Genomic DNA, 18,538 nt, shown 5'->3' with positions numbered 1-18,538 from the left:
CAACAAACTATAGGCCTTTTCTTGGCGATCTAAAACTCAGTGCAAAGCATATTGTTATCACGACGCAAAGCGTATTCCTATCATATACTCGAATTTGTCGCCATGTGCGTCTCTTTTATTGAACAATGCGCTCAGGGGTGTAGCAATTACAACCTACAGTAAGGTGTGGTTTGGCGCATTATCTAAAAATCGCTATCTTACAAGATTATCTAAAAAGCATTTCGCCACTGACCAAGAAAAATCTGGTCTATAGCGAAAACCGCATATGAAGCACCGTTGAAGACGTTCTGTCACAAGATGTAAGCAGCAACTCCTCTGCAGGATAAATATCCTTAGGTTTTTTTTATTCAGTCATTCGAACATTATTGGGGTAAGTGTTGCTTTTTTCAGGCTATGTTTTCGATGGTAACCCATTGTCAGTCAATAGTGAAAGTAATTAACTGTGTATAACTGTTTTGTCCTTTACTATGACACCATGGTGAAGTTAGTTTCACTTTTCCAATGAATTCAAATAATAGATGAGTGCAGATGCGTGTGGGCTATACGCTGCTAGGTTTTAGTAAAGCATGGTTTAGTGGAATACCTGTTCCATACGGGCTCGTTTGCAAGAAGATTCCTTCAAATCCTAGCCTGGCTAGTGCCACCACTTCTCAATGAGACGTGGTCTGGGAACCAAACGTTCATTTTCTCGTATTTGAAAAAAATGCCCAGATCCGTTTATTGGGTGCCACGGATGTCTATCAAATGCGTCTGTGCATAGCTCATCATCGCCTTGCTTTCCCCCCTGTTCTGTGATTGGTTCCCTATCTAAGGCAAAAATTAGGGCGGTAGTTTCCAGGCTGCCTTAGCAGCGTGAATCAAATCGGCAGCATGGGAACACCCAGGCTATTCAAATCTGCCGCTGACTATCAAAATACCGATGCGCTGTTTGATGTTAAAGGGAATGACAGGTGTCATTTTCATTGGTTTAAAGGATGTTACGCCCAAAACACACCCTGATTAAGAAACACGAGAACCGCCTTTTTGTGGCAGGCGCCTGACGTTTGATAACGTTTGATAACAAGACCACCCCCAATGTGGACTGGACAAACCCCTAAGCCATTCACCAGTGACCATGCGTTTTAGATCGCCGAGATAGGGCCCTACAACTGCAATCCACACCATGATTGGATCCTGTTAGTGAATTAGAACACGAATAGTTCACCTAAATCACTACATCACTGCAACTACCAAAACAAAAACATTGGTGGGTTACAGACAGAGGGATTATGAAAACAAGGGATGTGTATTTTCTTAAAATCAACACAACCATCAGTAAACCGTAGAGCACCCAGTGGTTAGAGTAGGGGGAGAAGACAAGGAGGAGAGTTATTCTGAAGACGTGTCTGGTGTCTGCCGCAGGGTTGTGGCAAAACTGACAGGGCTGCGTGATGAGACACACTCTCACACACACACACAAACAAACACACACACACACACAGAACAGAGGAGAGTGGGGGGTACCTGCGTAGTTAAGGGCAGGAGCGGAGGCCATTTTAGGCTGCAGAACTGGAAACAATCAGATGAGGGAGACTGAGATGAGCTTGACTCATACAGACCACTGAATAGGCTGGACCACATCATCCAATCAACACAATCAGAGCAACCAGACAAAGACAAGCAGTCGGTCTCATAACACACACACTTTTTATTGTGCTGCAGCAGCAAAGACTAACATGGACTCAGATGAAGATGCAGTAGAGTCCCGTGAAGCACCAGAATGGAATTCAGAAGGCCAGTGGAACTACCCTTTTTAACTAACCAACTCTATTACACTTCTACTCTGATTATCCCAACAGAAATCAGGGATTAGAAACGGTTCAAAGAACGAAAACCGGAAACGAAATTTTTTTTTGGATGAACGTAACCGAAACCGGAACAAAATCAATTTTACTTGTTCTGGAGTGAAAACGCTATTTTCAATTTTAGATAACCGGCAAAAAAAACAGTATTTATTGTTCGGATTAATTCATTATTCAAAAGTCTATAGACTTTTAAAGTCACCTGCCCGCACAGTGTTCCCCAGACCCCTTATAGGATGATTTTATAGTATAATAGGCTAGACCTACTAGTTGATAAAAAGGATTTTCATATCCAACACTATCTTGCTGCCTTTTCCAAGTATGTAGCCCTAAATTACTGAAACACTGTGTGAAATAACATAGGCTACCAGAGACACTAAGACAGGGGTCGGCAAATAGTGGCCCGCGGGCCAATTTTGGCCCGCCATTGATTCTATCTGGCCCGCGAGATGACGTTAATTTGCTGTTGAATGAATTTTTTTTTTAACCCCATGTTTTTAAAAAGAAAAAAAGGCCTACAGCAATCCCATCAATTTCAAAACATTTATTGAGGTATAGATGATAGTCCTACTAAAGTGACAAAACAGGTGGAACATCCTTGCAGTTATCCATGACGCACAGGTCGGAACGGTATTGGCACGCGAGTGCGCGTAATCTTGTGCAAAAAAAAAACAACAGTGTCCTGTCTCCCTCTTCCAGTGGGCAAGGTCAAAAATAGCCTATGTTTCGTTAAATTAATAGGCTTGGCATTAAGAAATGCAGGCAGGCTCAACACATACCTCTGCTTCCATTCTTCTTTGTAGGTCCTGCATTCTGAATCAATTTTTCTTTTCAAGGCTTTTGACAACGACATTTTGCATCGATAACTAGCATATAGCAATGTTCAGCTAATCATTTACACGTCATCCAAAAGAATAATATTTGTAGCCTACACATTAGTTACGGCAAGTTGCTAGGCAAGTCGCCTGTTTCATGAGAGACGACAGGAGATGCAGCAGGCGGCATAAAAACAGCGCACATAAGCAAATAAACGTTTTTAATGGAATTAAATTAAATGCATTTTAAAAGTTAGATGATGTTTATTTTAATATAATATAATAATTAATAATTTAAATAGTAGGCCTATAACCCCCCCCCCCCCCCATTACAAAAGCTATGGCCCGCGATGCCATTGTCTGAAAAAAAATTGGCCCGGGTCCAAACGTAATTGCCGACCCCTGCACTAAGAGAATACAGTATCTATAGGCCAGTCATGCAGTTGGTAGCACCACACATACTGTAGGTTAGGCTATTACAGGGCTTATAGCAAGGACATTTTCTGTGCCTGAAGTTAAGCTATGAGATATTTTTGAAGATCTAATATTATATAGGCTAACAGTTAGCCTTGATATCTAATGTGCTTTGATTTAAGCTTTAAGGCTGTTGGGTAAAAAAAGCCTATAGTATTGTGCCACTGGCCATAAATCAATTTGTAAAGGCAATGCCATTTTTAAAGAAACATTATTGACCATTCTTCTACAATGTTCTAACCGGTTACCATTTAGAGGAGAGGTCTTGGAACACTGGAACAAGAACGAAGAAATGTTTTTGCTCAGAACGAATCAAAATGAAAACCATTCTGTTTTCAGTCCCTGACAGAAATGACACATAAAGATATTCACAGAATAATTCACATTCAGACGGAATGATCAAAACTATTACATTTCCATGAACATGTTACAGAGAAGCCCAAAGGCTCGGAGTTTACTATGATAACCATTAACCAATGTTAACTAAACAACTACACAAGTCTTTAGAATGCACAACAAAAAGACTCCTTTCAAAACCTACAAAGACAAATAAACAAAATCCAAACATAAGGCCTGTTATCTGAGCAGCTGGCTATGTACAATGACAAATGCTCATCCCAGACTGCTCGTGCTCACTGTAAGGGCCTTGTTCCACAGCAAATGTTCCAATGTCCAGCCAGTATTTCTGGACCAATTCTAGCCTGGATTGAGTCAGTCTGATCATCTGATACAACAAGTGACAAATATAAGGTGTGTAGCTCACAAGAGTTACAAATCCCGAGATATCAATAGCTATACCATTATGATATTACTATACTATAGCTACATAACATTATAGTATCATTACACTATCACTATCATCACACTATGACACAACAAGAAACGTCATATGCCTACATCATGTGTTCCACTTTTAACAAACTGATGATGTATTGCCCTGGCTGACAGCGTACACATTGAAAAGGTACACATTGAGCTGGTCCATTGTCCACCCTTTATCCACACTCAAATACATTTTGGCACATGGCAAAGCATGGTGCCTTTGATGTAGACTCTGTTTACACTGATACCAACATCTCTGGAAAGGTATTTTATTAAGTACACAGACCCACATAGCAGTGCATCACAGAAAACACACACGCAAATAAAATGTTCCAAAGTATTCAAGTATTCTTGTTCTTGTACTAACACCTGTAGGTAAATACACTTTTAAGCACATTCTTTAGTAAACTAAAGAGTCTTAAGAATTTCTAACTTTACAATTAATTAAATAATGCGTTGGCAATACTGTACAATGTCATCCCAATAAAGCACACTGAATTTAATGTATTGAAGTGAATTGAATTCATATTCCACCAGATGCATGGCTAATTCTACGAGCTTCACTTAAAAACACACACACTCTGTATTAGAGCTGTGTGTAGCTTTATGAGACAACCCTACACAGTCATGTGTGTGAGAACAGAGAAAGAAGGAGGTGTGTGTGTGGGGGAGGTGAGTGCTTACCCAGACTCTGGTCAAAGGCGTAGAGCTCGCGGATCTCCAGGTCGCAGAGGGACTTGTCCAGGTCGAGCTCGTGGCGACTGACGCTGTCGCGGAGCAGGAGCACGTGGGCCGGGTCAAACTCACACTTCTGGCAGATGACCGGGACCAGGGCGTGCAGCGGGACCAGTGGGCTCACTCGCACCACAGTCTTCTGGGAGCGGTGATAGTTCACCACCAGACGGACGCTTTTCTGCAAGATGGGCGCACACACACATGTGGGCACACACATACACACACACACACACACACGCAAACACACACACACACACACACACACACACACACACACAGACAAACACACAAATGCACATAAACGCACACAAACACACACACACACATATGGAAAAACACACAGACACAGACACACACACACACACACACACACAGGGAAAAGAAGTCATGAGTTTGTCACAGGATCCTGATTCTGGAGAGGACCTACAGTACAAGAGATTGGGCCTAGGGCAGGAGGGCCAACATGCAACTGGGTCACCCTCTGATCAAGACAGAGACTCAAACCATTCACTACGCAGAGGGGAGAGACAGAGGGGCACATGGCCTCTCATCAAAGCCTGGCACTCAGAGAACAAGTCAGAGAAAAAAGCTGAAATGCTTCTAGACCTACAAAAATGGCATGTTTCTGGAGAACTGTTGTCGACAATTATATATGTGTGTCCCCTGTGCCAGAGTCCTGCACGGGTCCCCGACGGGTGACCCGCACATTTTGATGAAACTGGTGAAAAATATTGTACTGTGTCGGATGTGGGTGCGGGTCGTCGGGTCGGACACGGGGGGGGGGTGGGGGGGGGGGGGAGGTGGACACGGGTCTTAATTGGAATTGGCCTTTCATAAACATCACGTGCATACGTAACAATATTTTCTACATAGTAACACATCCTAAATAATATGCCTGCAATTCAAGTTGATAAAAGCATTTGAAATGCATGTTTCGTACGTGCCTTCCCAAAACTCTCTACGCCTATACTTTCACCTTTAAAAATCACATGCGCGGGATCTGCCGGCAGCCTTTCAGAACAAAGTGGCTGCTTACATTGATTAAAAAACACCTAAAGATGACTCTTTTGACATGTTGTCATGGTGGAGAGAGCATGCTCGTTTATGTCCCAATATTGCTTAGATTGTGAGATCTATTGACATCCCTGCAAGCGAGCGAGATTTCTCCTATGCGTGGGAAAAGGTAGGCCACATTTTTTCCCATTCAATCTTGCACTCAAATAAACGGGATAGTGTCACACGTCTTATGCCTATTTCCATAAAGTTTCATAGGCTAATGCATAATGTAGGCTATGACCGAATCATTCCTTCATTTAATGTAGGCTAGCCTACTACTGCTTAGGGATGTAACGATTACCGGTATAATGGTAAACCGCGATAAAAATGTTGACGATCATAATTACCGTTTTTATTTCAAACATCATGATTATCACTGTTGATTACCGCGGTGTGGAAACCATGTGTTTAATCCTTCCCAGCTTCATCCGAGCCTGCTTTTGACATACAGTAGGCCTGGTACAATGGAACAAAACTGGTAACCTACTGATTCTGTTGTCTAATTGATGGTTTTAACTACGATTCGGATTAAGCTACACCTGATTTTAAAAGGCGGAAGGCTTTTTCACCGGAAAATGTGCACTGTATCATGTAGCCACTCTGCGTCTTTTTATGTTCGCGTCCACATTAAATCCATTCCACTCACGTTTTCAGGAGAATACAGTAGCCTAAAGTTTTATTTTGAACGCTTACTTTGGTCTCACTCATTGCATCCAAATAACAGAAATAGCAAACTCCAAGTCATGGTAGGGTAAGCTAAGCTATAAGCACATAGCCAATTAAACATGAAGAAAAAAGTGAACGGGACACTTTTTGAAACTATTTCAGCTTGTGTAGGCCCATCAGTGCTTTCCGAACATATTGAACACACTTTTAGAAATACCGTGATAATACCGAAAACTGTGATAATTTTGGTCACTATAACCGTGCAAGGCTGTGTTTGAATCCTAAATTAGGCATTTGCGTGGCGATAGCCTTGTAGCCGTATCTGCTTGAAGAGTGGTAAAACGTTATCACTCGAGTGTTGTATTGTGGTAGCCTAGGCTACTTTTCATCATGTAGGATAGGCCTGTCAACTTCAGTTGAAGTTGGATCTGCAGTGTTAATGGTTGTGTAATTAGTTCCTTAAACGTGTCTGTTTAACTCGGGTGGTAGACTGATTTTAACTTGGGTACCAGTTCTCGGGTACGGATTTTAACTAGCTCTGGTGTCGGAAAACGGGTCGGATGCGGTTTTAAACATGGCAGGTACGGGTGGGTACGGATTTAAAAAATTGGACCCGTGCAGGACTGGCCCTGTGCATGTAGATACTCTGTGTTCTGTGTCTGCATTTGATGACCATTCAGAGAGCATTAGCGAGCCTGGACTCAAGAGGACTGAAAGACAGACAGAAAGTATGCACAAAGTGCACAGCTATATTGGGAAACGCCATCTATTTAACCTTACACCATCAAAATAAGTCCAGAAGCATGCTCACTATGAAGGACACAGAAATGATCCAACTTGCCTCACACAGCCACATATAAACTATCTGGAGACATTGGATCCTACAGTAATGTGGGACCAGTAAGTGAATTATGTGAATCCCAAAGCAATCCAGGCCCTTATGAACAAGGCACTGCAAGGATTAAAAGGTAAGCATTAAGATTAAGTATTTCTGACACCTTGGCGCTTAGGGGTTTAGGAAGGACACCAGCCTTGCATCTGTTATTTTTCACATATATATATTTTTTTCATACCAACAGTACTTGGTGAACTCGAGAAATGGAGATCTATGTGAAAACCGGATTTCTCCTCTAATATACACCTCCTGTACATGATTAGAGCACAGCACAGCGGTAGTACACAACAGCACCCAGCACCAGAGGATAAAACGTCCACACTGTAAAATATTCACAGACGTGTGTGACAGGTTGGAAGGTTATGCAGTGCTAAGAACACGTTCAGCTGGAAGTTCATCATTAAACTCACAGTGCAGTGGATGACCTTTTTCACCAGTGAGAACCAATAACATAACACTATAAGGGAGGGCCATTTTGTCTGAGAGCTGGGTGGAAAACTTCATTCTCTCACTGAATTGCACCACACCACCCTACAAACACAATTACAAACACACACACACACACACACACACACACACACACACACACACACACACACTAAGGACTAACACATGCATAGCATTCACTATCCAAACTAATATAACTCACATGACATGAAATTACCTACCGCTTTCCAAACAGAACCCTAAAAAACCAGGCATAACATATTTGGAGTACTTCCTGTTCCTGATGACTAAATCGATTATTGTAAACTAACAATATATTAATTATTACTACATTTTCAAACAGTCACGAGCCAAGATCTATGTACCTATTTTTATGAGTTATATTCAGACATGGCTCACTCAAGCACACACATTAGAGTTGTATGTAAATATGGCGGCCTCAGACTGAAGAGCAGCCAAGACGGTTTGTTGGATCAATAAATCCTGGATGGGATGCAGAGTGATCGGCATGATCCTTCACCTCACTGCAATGAGGAGATAACTAATCTCTCTCACTCTTCATCCCATCCTAACTCCAATCCAGAGAGATAAGAGAGAGAGAGACTGAGAGAAAGAAGAGAGAGTGAGAGATGTTCAGCCAGAGAAAGAGAGAGAGAGAGAGGATCAGCCAGAAAGAGCAGGAATAATACATGGTAACTAAAGGTAGCGACATCATGAAAAATTCACACACCGACGTGGGGAGGTGAGAGAGAGAGGGTTAGAAAGAGTGAGAGAAAGAGAGAGCACTAGAGAAAAAGAGATAAAAAGAGAGAGAGAGCGAGAGAGAGAGGGAGAGAGAGAGCACTAGAGAAAAAGAGAGAGAGGGAGAGAGAGAGCACTAGAGAAAAAGAGAGAGAGAGAGAGAGAGAAAGAGAGAGAAGGGGAAGGGGTGATGATCCTAAGTGAAAGGAAGAAAGGGAGTACGGGAAACACGCAAGAGCAAGACCACACAGGACAGCTTGTACCTCAGCACCGGCTCTTTTGGACCCTTTTAAACGCCTCCTCTGCAGCCAAAGGGCAAACGCAACGGAAGACAAGGCACTTTACAACAAAATCCTGTGTGTGTGTGTGTGTGTGTGTGTGTGTGTTAGTGTGTGTGTGTGTGTGTGTATGTGTGTTAGTGTGTGTGTGTGTGTGTGTGTGTATGTGTGTGTGTGTGTGTGTGTGTGTGTGTGTGTGTGTGTGTGTATGTGTATTTGTGCCTGTGGCCATGCTTGTTCGTTTGTGTGTCTGTGAATTTATGACTGCACGTTTGAACATACGTAATAAAGACTAGATAACATAACATCGTACAGTTGATAACACGTACAATTCCAGTACAATTAATAGACTCCAATTACATAAACCTGTTGCAAAACAATTCCTTCACTCCAACAACACCACAAGCAGTATAATACTGTCTTGTACATACAGTGCAGTCAGAGTGATCAAATCAGAGTGTGATCAAATGGTCTTGGCTCTCATTAAAGATATGAGATCATGCGATTATGAGATTTTCTAATGTAAAAAACTTGACAGTAAACAACTGTCAGTACACAACAGTACAAGTACAAGTATTGCACAAGTATTGTAAAGGCAAACTGGTGCTGCTGACAGATATACATCACTCTGTTAAGTCAGTGTCAGAATATCTACACTACTCTACATGAAGGGAACTACACATGCACTTGGTAAAATACAAATGACAAAAATTGTTTGTCAACAGGTTAAAATACAAATAACAAAAATAATTACAACCGCTACTTAGACTACATTTATTTTATTCTCATCCAGAATCTGAGCATGATGCACTTTGCAACATGACAATGTAAAGAACAATGTAAACACAATCTGAATACAGTCTGCTAACATACCGTACAGCCTCAAAATACATTTCACTTGAATGTGCTACCATGCTAAGTAGTCTTGTTGAATAGGCTGTGCTACCATGCTAAGTAGCCTTATTGAATAGGTTGTGCTACCATGCTAAGTAGCCTTATTGAATAGGTTGTGCTACAATGCTAAGTAGCCTTATTGAATAGGTTGTGCTACAATGCTAATTAGCATGGCTCTGGAGCTCACCTCTGGCACTCTGGGCACAGGCTTCCGTACTAGCTTCTCATCCACCACACGCTCCTTAATGAGGGCACAGGCTACATCCAGAGAGCCCAGGAAGGCATTAGGCTTGAAGGCCACAGGCTGTCCCTCTGATGACAGCAGCTCCAGGGTGTGGTAGGCCGGGTTCAGGTGGTACTGACCACACACCTCCACAAGCAGGTCCATAAGAGCTTTCCTGCAAAGAGAATGACAGAGGAAAGGGAAGGCAAAACAGAGCGAGAGAAAGAGAGAGCGAGAGAAAGAGAGAGAGGTTTCAAGGTGGGATAGGGTTACCTCTTCAAACCTGATAGGTCGGCAAGTGATTAGGTCACATGACCTGGTGGTGTCATGTGACCTGATGTCTAGATGGCCGCTCAGTTTTGGGAGACGTGAGAGGAGGAGCAGATTCACCTCACTTTAGTTGTACACACACTCATGTCATAAGATGAGCTCTGATACAAAAATGGTTTTGGTGGTTTTAAACTCTCTATACTCTACTCTCTAAACTGGATATAAGAATGCAAAACTCCACATAGATATGTTCAAATGAATGAGTATTAGATTCGCATTAGCAAATAAGACATTTTTTACACAGCAAAAAATAAATAAAAAAATTCTAGCCAACTGCAACTAAAACACACTAAATCTTTGCCCTATGGAAAACTAAAGTGCGTGTGTTTTTTGCTGAGCCATTTCCTGTCATGTCAGTGGTTTCAGAAAAAGTCTGAACATGGCATGATGGGAGTTGTTTTCCAGAATATTGGTTCAGGGTTTCCAGAATATGGGCCAGTTCACCAAACTGAGAGGACGACTGCGATTTCACGGTCTATAAAAGCACAACAATAGCACCACACTGTCTGGGACAGAGACGGAAAGCCACACAGAATGCAGAACGTCATGTATACTCCTGGATGTACAGTAAAATGCGGTGGCTAGCCCAAACACAGTAGGTTAAACGAGAAAAGCCATTGTTATGGAAACCAGTGGCGGTTCATGGTTCCCAGCTAAAGGTTCCTGTAGGTCTGAGTCGGACAATGACAAGTTCTTTCTGATTCCCATGACACTAGGCAGGGCTCTGGGAGCTCTCAGAGATCTGCCAACAGAAAGTCATCCCTGTCATTTGCTCGACATCTGAACAGTAGACAAATATAATTCTCCTTTCCAAGACAGAGACCTGCTGTTGCCATGGCGTTTGTTTCTATGACACATAAGTGTTTTTTATTTCATCCATTTCCAAGGATATTCCAGTACTGCAGGTTGCTATGTTTATTTTCCATAACTTTTCAAGTTTTTTTTTTCACTCTGAAAGGTTTGGACTTGCACACGTCTACACACATTACAGTAGACAGACATGTATATTATGTAACTGTAAAAGCATTCCTAAAGTCCAAACAAAGTGATGCAATTGTAATTAATTGCATAAATTAATTCTTAAACATATTACACAAAGCTGTGATGGTGTAAACTGTTCTCACATGCAATTATGAAAAAACAGTCCACCATGTTGCATATTTGTTCACTTCAGCAGTCTCTCTCTTACTCACACACAGACCGACCCAGAGACCCAAAATAACTTCTTTATGAGTCAAGCAACACCACTCCCTTTACACTGACTCTGTCAAATATTATTGACCCTAAATATCAGGCACATAACAAACATACCACATTAAAACCAGTGTCTCAGTCTGCCTAATACTACAGGTCATTTAAAGAAATCGAAGGGAGTTTAAGAGAGGAACATTTCACTTAATTTCAGTGAAAGTCATGCATGTGTCATGCAAATACAGTGGTAGTGGTGGTCTAGTGGTGAGGGATCTGGAGAGCCATCACAGGAACCACCACCACTGCACTCCCGAGCAAGTAACCCCAAACTGAAGCTGCTCCTGGGGGACTGGATATCACTGTAAGCCGCTCTGGATAAGAGCATCTGCAAAATGACTAGTAATGTAATGTAATAGTCTGGTCTGTGGTGGTGACCTGGTTTCATCTCAGTGTCATTCATGAGAATGCTGGCCCAGAAGGGCTGCCTGTCTCGCCTCACAAGATCACTGACGGTAGGGGACTTTCTCCCCCGCGTACAGTAACCCAGCTCAGCATACGCCACTGGTCTAAGGTCCCACTGGCATTTGGCAGCTTAGCCTGTGCGACATGCACGCCACAAATAAATACGACTTCGAAGGAGAATGGAAAGTAGATAGCAGGAAGTGGAAACCTTGTTTATCCAACACCAAGACCAAGAACAAACCACTGAGAAGTTAGAACACTCACGTGTTTGTAATCAATGTACACATGTATTTTATTCAAGAATTTCAGTGACTAAGTTGTGACTGAATAAGCCTGACTGAATATAAACTGACATGCTATCATGCTTGATATTCAGCGACCTCCAAAAAAACTGAGTGTTGATTGTTGCTAAGTTCTGTGGCTGGTCCTTGTGGGTGATAGTGGGGTGGCCGATCACCCACCTGCCATCAAAGGTGCAGGCAGTTTGGGTGCTGCTGAACAGATGCTGGCAAGTATGAATGATCAAACCATAGACATGACTACATTAGTTCAAATATTAAATGGTATATACTGTATTTGAATTAATCTTGTGAGTGGAATGTCAGTGTGACACTCACTCTGTCAAAAGGATTTGTTGACTCAACTTAAGCCAGTCTATTTTATGTGTAATGTAATACACTTGACATTACACAATGATATAACTTAAAACTCTGTCAAAGCAACAAGATCACTTGACTGGCTTGAGTTTATAGAAAGCATTTAGCAGATGCTTTTACCCAAAGTGACACACTTGCAAAGGCCGATTCAAGTTATTATTATTGGAGAATTGTAGCTTTGAGTCTGGTGGTGTGCGTGAGTATAAATGTATGGTGTGAGTGCGAATGTGTGTGTGAGTGAGTGTGTGAGTGAGTGTGTGTGTGAGCATGAGCGGTCACCCACCTGCCATCGAAGGTGCTGGTGGTGTGGGCGCCGCTGGGCAGGCTGAGCTGGAGCTCCACGTGGGGCTGCAGGACGTTCTCCTTGATGTCCGCGCTCACAGCCACGCCACCGTCGGGCACGATGTTCCGCGGCAGGCGGCGGGGAGTGGGCTGAGGGGGGCCTGGGGGAGCGGGGGCCGGGTTCTTCATCTTACGGCTGTAACAAACACACACACGCGTCAGGTTTGAGCAACCATACACACACACTCACACACACACACACACACACACACACACACGCAGACACATGCATCAAGCAAGAACAGTCACACATGCACACACAGACACACACTTGTGCGTCCGCAATGAACCTTCACACACACACACGCACATACACAAACTCACACACTCACACACTTCAGGCATGACTAGTCACTCACTCACACATGGCTATCTGAGTGTATGGTGATGTAACCGTGGGACCATAGCATGGCTCATTTAGCCCATGGAGTCAGGCTCAGGTGACCCTCTTAAAGATAAAGCTAAACGCATCAACCAGTATTACGTAACACAGCCATACAGGCAGTTAGCAGTCTACTATCTGTCTGTTGTTGGGTGTAGACAGGAGCCTTGTTGCTGTTGTTGTTATCAACGTTGCTGGCAGAGGGCTGGTCTAATCAATGTACTGTCACATCATTAAAAACACCATGGAGCATTCCACACCTCTCATAAAGACCCCTACAGATCAACATCTCAGGAAACCACTTATTTAAAGTTCTGTAGTTTCACAATAAATACTTCTTCTTTCCAACACTTTTCCAAAAACGGATCGATTTTTTTTTTAGCAAAATCTTCTTAATTTTTTAATTTAAAGGAACCATATGTAAGATTGTGGCCAAAACTGGTACTGCAATCACTTTCAAATTACTGTACATTACATTACATTACATTTGGCTGACGCATTTTTAGCCAAAGCGACTTACAACATGGTAAACAGTTTAAGTTTTAGAGCAATTCTCAACAATTTTAGGACAATTTAAAAAGCATTAGAGTACAGTAAGAATAAGTGCATCATTGAGTGCTGTTTTTAACAGTTACTTGTCAGTTTAAGACGGCTGGTGAGTGCTAGGATCAGCAAGACTTGTTGTAAGTGTTGCTATGAGAGGAGATGTTCTCTAAAGAGCTGGGTCTTCAGGAGTTTTTTGAAAATGGAGAGGGATGTCCCTGCCCTTGTAGGAACTGGCTGGCCACCAACGAGGAACAATAGAGTACAGTGGTGTATCCCCTTCCCCCCCCCCCCCGACTCGAGGTTGCCAACCCGGATGCCGAAACACTACTGACCTGTGATTAGTAGATAGGTGGAGGGTGGCGCATCAGGCCAAAACACAACATGACATGACAAAACACAACATCAACATCAGTTGAGGGCTGCAACTTCACTTTAAAAATGACAATATCCTGGCCGGACTACTGTTGTCAGTGATATAAGTATTTGAAATGAACATGATTTCTTAATGTCTAGTGACATATCAGGGCCATTTTATGATTAATTGAAATTAATTTCTTACATACGGTTCCTTTAAAAATTGCCATTAGCAAATCAGGAAGGCTGCAATTCATCATACAGTTTGGGACTGGGATGATTATTTGTGAAACATTTTTCCCTTTTACCAGAAGAGATGTGTAAACAAGTAAACATGTAAAACCTTTTGTCAAGCAGTTGCTACGTCATGGTAACACAATGAACAAGCAGCGACTTAAAAAAACATTACAGGCAACAGTGTGTTGAAAGCAAAGAACGGCTAGCAGAAGTAGCGCTGATTTTGCCCAATAATACAAGATAAACAAACTACTACCGGTACTTCAAAGTCAAGGAATGTATTCGTGAATATTGAACTGAAGCTTGACTTTCACAATTGATATCACAAACCAAATTGCAACATCTGTCAGAAAGGTTGCAATTAGATATTTTCCCTAAATCGTTCAGCCCTACATTATACTCCAATGTTCTGATTCATTTGGTGCTGTCTGTCTTTAAATACCCATCGGTTTAATTGGTTATATGAGTAGGGATGTACTGATACACTCAACTCACGATTCGGTATGATTCACGATTTTAAGTTCACAATACGATTTTCTCGTGATTAGAAAAATCTTTTGACCAATCTGACTCCCAAATCATCGGGATGTCTGTGTTTTATCACATGTGTGACGTCTGATGTCAAACAAGTGAAATCAAAAGCAGATTAGACCCTATTCTGTTAAAAAAATTGCATCGTGATCTATTTGGTTATCTCAATCGGTTGTAATCAGTTCACACATTTGTATTGATTCACTGTGCATCGTTAGATTCCTATTATAAGGTCTGTTAAATCAGTTTTCTGTCTAGAAAAACAAGGTGAGACATTCTGACTGTCCAGGCATATTGTGAGGAGATACCAAAATCTTAAATCCAATATTTTCCTCTGCAAATTATCAAGAAACATTGCTGTCAATCCTGTGGCAGGTACAATCTTCATTAATCAATAAACAACAGATAGTATTGAGTAAAAATGTAAAATCAGAGAAGAATAACAAGCCATTCTATCAGTGATATTCGACAGCTGAATACGATATGTTTCCCATTTGTCAATATTTGTCAGTCTCTACACTCTCACAGGATCTAGGTGTGTCCAGCAAGCACAGGCTAACACTGAGCTAACGCTCCACTGATTGATCACATTTTTAATACACACCTGCTTTCCGTTTCACTAAGGAAATATTAGCACAAGATAAAGCCATCTCACTCACAGCAGAGGCTAGCCCCTGGGTCGGGTCTCGTCTGGAACGCTTGAGGCCCGTGTCAGTGGTTCTCCTAGGAGCTGGAGGACCGTAGGAGCATGTCTGATCTGAGAGAGGTAGAGGTTCCTAATGCTGACTCAGAGAGCTGGTGAACGTGCCACGGGATTTAGACCTCGGCCTTACCCTGTCAATCATTAGTGCGGTGTGGAGTGTTTGGTGCGGGGCTTTATCGTTGGGCAATGCTTTGTCAATAGGAGCGGGCCAAGTTTTCATGAGGGAAAGATAATCAGTAAGAATCTGGTCAGGTGAGGGAGGGGGAAGAGGGAGCAGTCCTCTTGTTTCCCACAAAGGGGTCACAAAACAGCTCTCAGGTCACACACACACACACACAGACATACACTTACACACACACACACACACACACACAGAGACATACACAAACATAAACACACACACACACACACATACACACACACACTTGTGTGCTTACACAAACACATACATGTAACACACGTTCACGGGCTGAAGTGCATACACACATACACACACATACACACACACACACACATTGCCACTACCTCTCATCCCACACACACTCAAAACCCCTCATGGATACACACACTCTCCAACACACACACCTCAGACATGAGACATACACACTTCTCAAACACAAAGAGCCCTTCAGCAGACCTCCAGCTCTCCTGCGGGAGCAGAAAGCTCTCAGTTTCAGAGCTGGCAATGCTAAAGGCCCAACCTGCGGTGCGACTGGACTACTAATGGAGCCGACCCGGCTCTCAGGCTCCCCTCCTCTCCTCCTTCCCCTCCGCTTTTGACTGGCACTGTAGCCACTTTCAGTTCCCTTCATTTCATAACTCAACACGTCCAGGCCTCAGGGGAAGAGCCGGGCCCTCACAGACAAAGCCATCGCCTCAGCTCCTCCAAACGCCTGAACGCCTGACGGCATTAATCCTCTGGGGAGGGAGAGGAGGATCACTTCACACACAGAGTGATCTAAGTGCACGGCAGAGGAGGTGAACAGAGGAGGTGACTCCTTTGGGCAGTGGTGCAGATGAGGAGGTGACTCCTTTGGGCAGTGGTGCAGATGAGGAGGTGACTCCTTTTACAGGTGAGGGGGTGACTCCTTTTGGCAATGGCACAGATGAGGAGGTGACTCCTTTGGGCAATGGCACAGATGAGGAGGTGACTCCTCTTACAGATGAGAAGGTGACTTGTTTTGGCAGAGGCCTAGATGAGAGCAGTTTTGCAGCACCATGTGCTCCTACTCATGCTGAGGGTCTGAGTTGACACCCTGTCTGGACCCCTGCCCTGGACTGTGCAGTGATTCCACTCTAAATGCCGCTTCTGTTAAAGTGTTGAACACTGAGTGCTGTCCACAGTCCTCAGGGTCAGATGTGTGATATTTTTTGGTATCAGAAGAACACCATTTGTACAGAAATATCTAAAGCTAAAGAACATATCACAATAGGACATTCAACCACACAGTGGTATAATTAAGCAATAAGCACAGAGAGAGTGCGGGTTCCAGTGATTTGAGAACAGCAAAGGGGCGTTGTTATACATGAAGCGCAGAACAGCTATCTTTCCCACAGTAACGAGTGCTAAAGCAAACTTCCACTGAAGACCAGCAAGTCCTTGGAACATCGAGAAAAAAAATATTTCCTGTAACATGGAAAAGAAGTCGCAGAAAACCCCTCAATGCGTGTGTCCTGCAGAAAACATGGTGATAAGAGGTGTGCCAAAGGAACACACACACACACACACACACACACACACACACACACACACACACACAGAGAGAGAGAAACATAAACACACACACACACACAGAAAAACATACTGTAAACACACACACACACACACACCAACACAGAAACATAAACACACACACAGACACACACAGAAACACAAACACACACACACACACACAGAAACATAAACACACACACACACACACACACACACACACACACACACACACACACACACACACACACACAGAGGAGTCCCAGGGCATCTGATCTGACCCACTTCTCTCTCTCCCAGGGCTCTTTTCAACCTGCCCTCGACAAGCTGTAAGCTAACTGCACCAAAACGCCAGAGCCTTTCAGGACACAATGCGACACAATGCATGGCTTTACATTCCCTCACAATGTATAGGCTATTATGCACAATTAGCATCAACACTTGTTGGGTAAACAGCTGCTCTACAGTTACAATGAACAAACTGTGAGTATAAAAAATGTGCCCTATATACCACATTACAGCAAGACACCTTCACTCCAGTTAAGGGCCAAAGGTCTCCTACTGCCCCAGACTGACCGATTGAGCAGTTTACAAATGTGTGTGTGTGTGTGTGTGTGTGTGTGTGTGTATGTGTGTGTGTGTGTGTGTGTGTGTTTGTGTGTGTTAGAGCAGTGTTTACACTCGGACGCCTGCACTCATGGACAAGTAAAATTTTATCCACAGACAAAGTTAAAAGTGTATGGCAGTGAGTGCAAACTCATGACAGTTATTTTTAAGATACTCACTACCTCGCCAGAGGCATAATGGGCCTTTATGTTGTCCCAGAGCAGTCTGGATTTATGGTCATTCATATGCAAATGACCCCATGCCAAATGTCCTGTTGTGGGGATATGAATGTGAAGGGGAGGATCTCTATTGTTATGGTACTCAGAGACCACTGACTAGGAGTAATCTATCTAAATGGGGCACTGGCCAAAGCACAGAAAATAAACCCGTCTGGAATGGATCCTCCTTGCCAGATCCCAAATGGAGGGTTGCCGCACCACTCCAACACACACTCTTGAAAATCTATCCCCGAAAACATTCATCTCTTGCCTCTCAGGTCACTTAAGTCACACTCCACTGGCCAGTCCACTACACCTCTGCTGATGCATAGAGAAGCGCTCAGATGCTAATCCCCTGCTACTGCTGAGAGGCCATGGGAGG

General features: G+C 43.0%; 1 protein-coding gene across 1 annotated transcript in view; it reads right to left on the bottom strand.

The window, feature by feature from the left end:
- Positions 1-18,538, bottom strand: part of cobl (cordon-bleu WH2 repeat protein) — a 51,787-nt gene that overhangs the window by 20,441 nt on the left and 12,808 nt on the right. Inside the window, exons 3-6 of the mRNA XM_076280149.1 lie at positions 12,810-13,004; positions 9,852-10,062; positions 4,637-4,865; positions 1,504-1,548 (exon numbers count right to left, since the gene is read on the bottom strand). Coding sequence (XP_076136264.1) covers positions 1,504-1,548; positions 4,637-4,865; positions 9,852-10,062; positions 12,810-13,004 — 680 coding nt within the window. The remainder of the gene's footprint in view (positions 1-1,503; positions 1,549-4,636; positions 4,866-9,851; positions 10,063-12,809; positions 13,005-18,538) is intronic.

This window comes from Alosa pseudoharengus, unplaced genomic scaffold, assembly GCF_046254945.1.
Source record: "Alosa pseudoharengus isolate Yale_2024_CS ecotype anadromous, Long Island Sound unplaced genomic scaffold, YU_APseudo_1.1 YU_APseudo_1.1_scf_12, whole genome shotgun sequence".
NCBI classification, from domain to species: domain Eukaryota; kingdom Metazoa; phylum Chordata; class Actinopteri; order Clupeiformes; family Clupeidae; genus Alosa; species Alosa pseudoharengus.
This window is presented reverse-complemented; position numbering and strand designations above follow the sequence as displayed.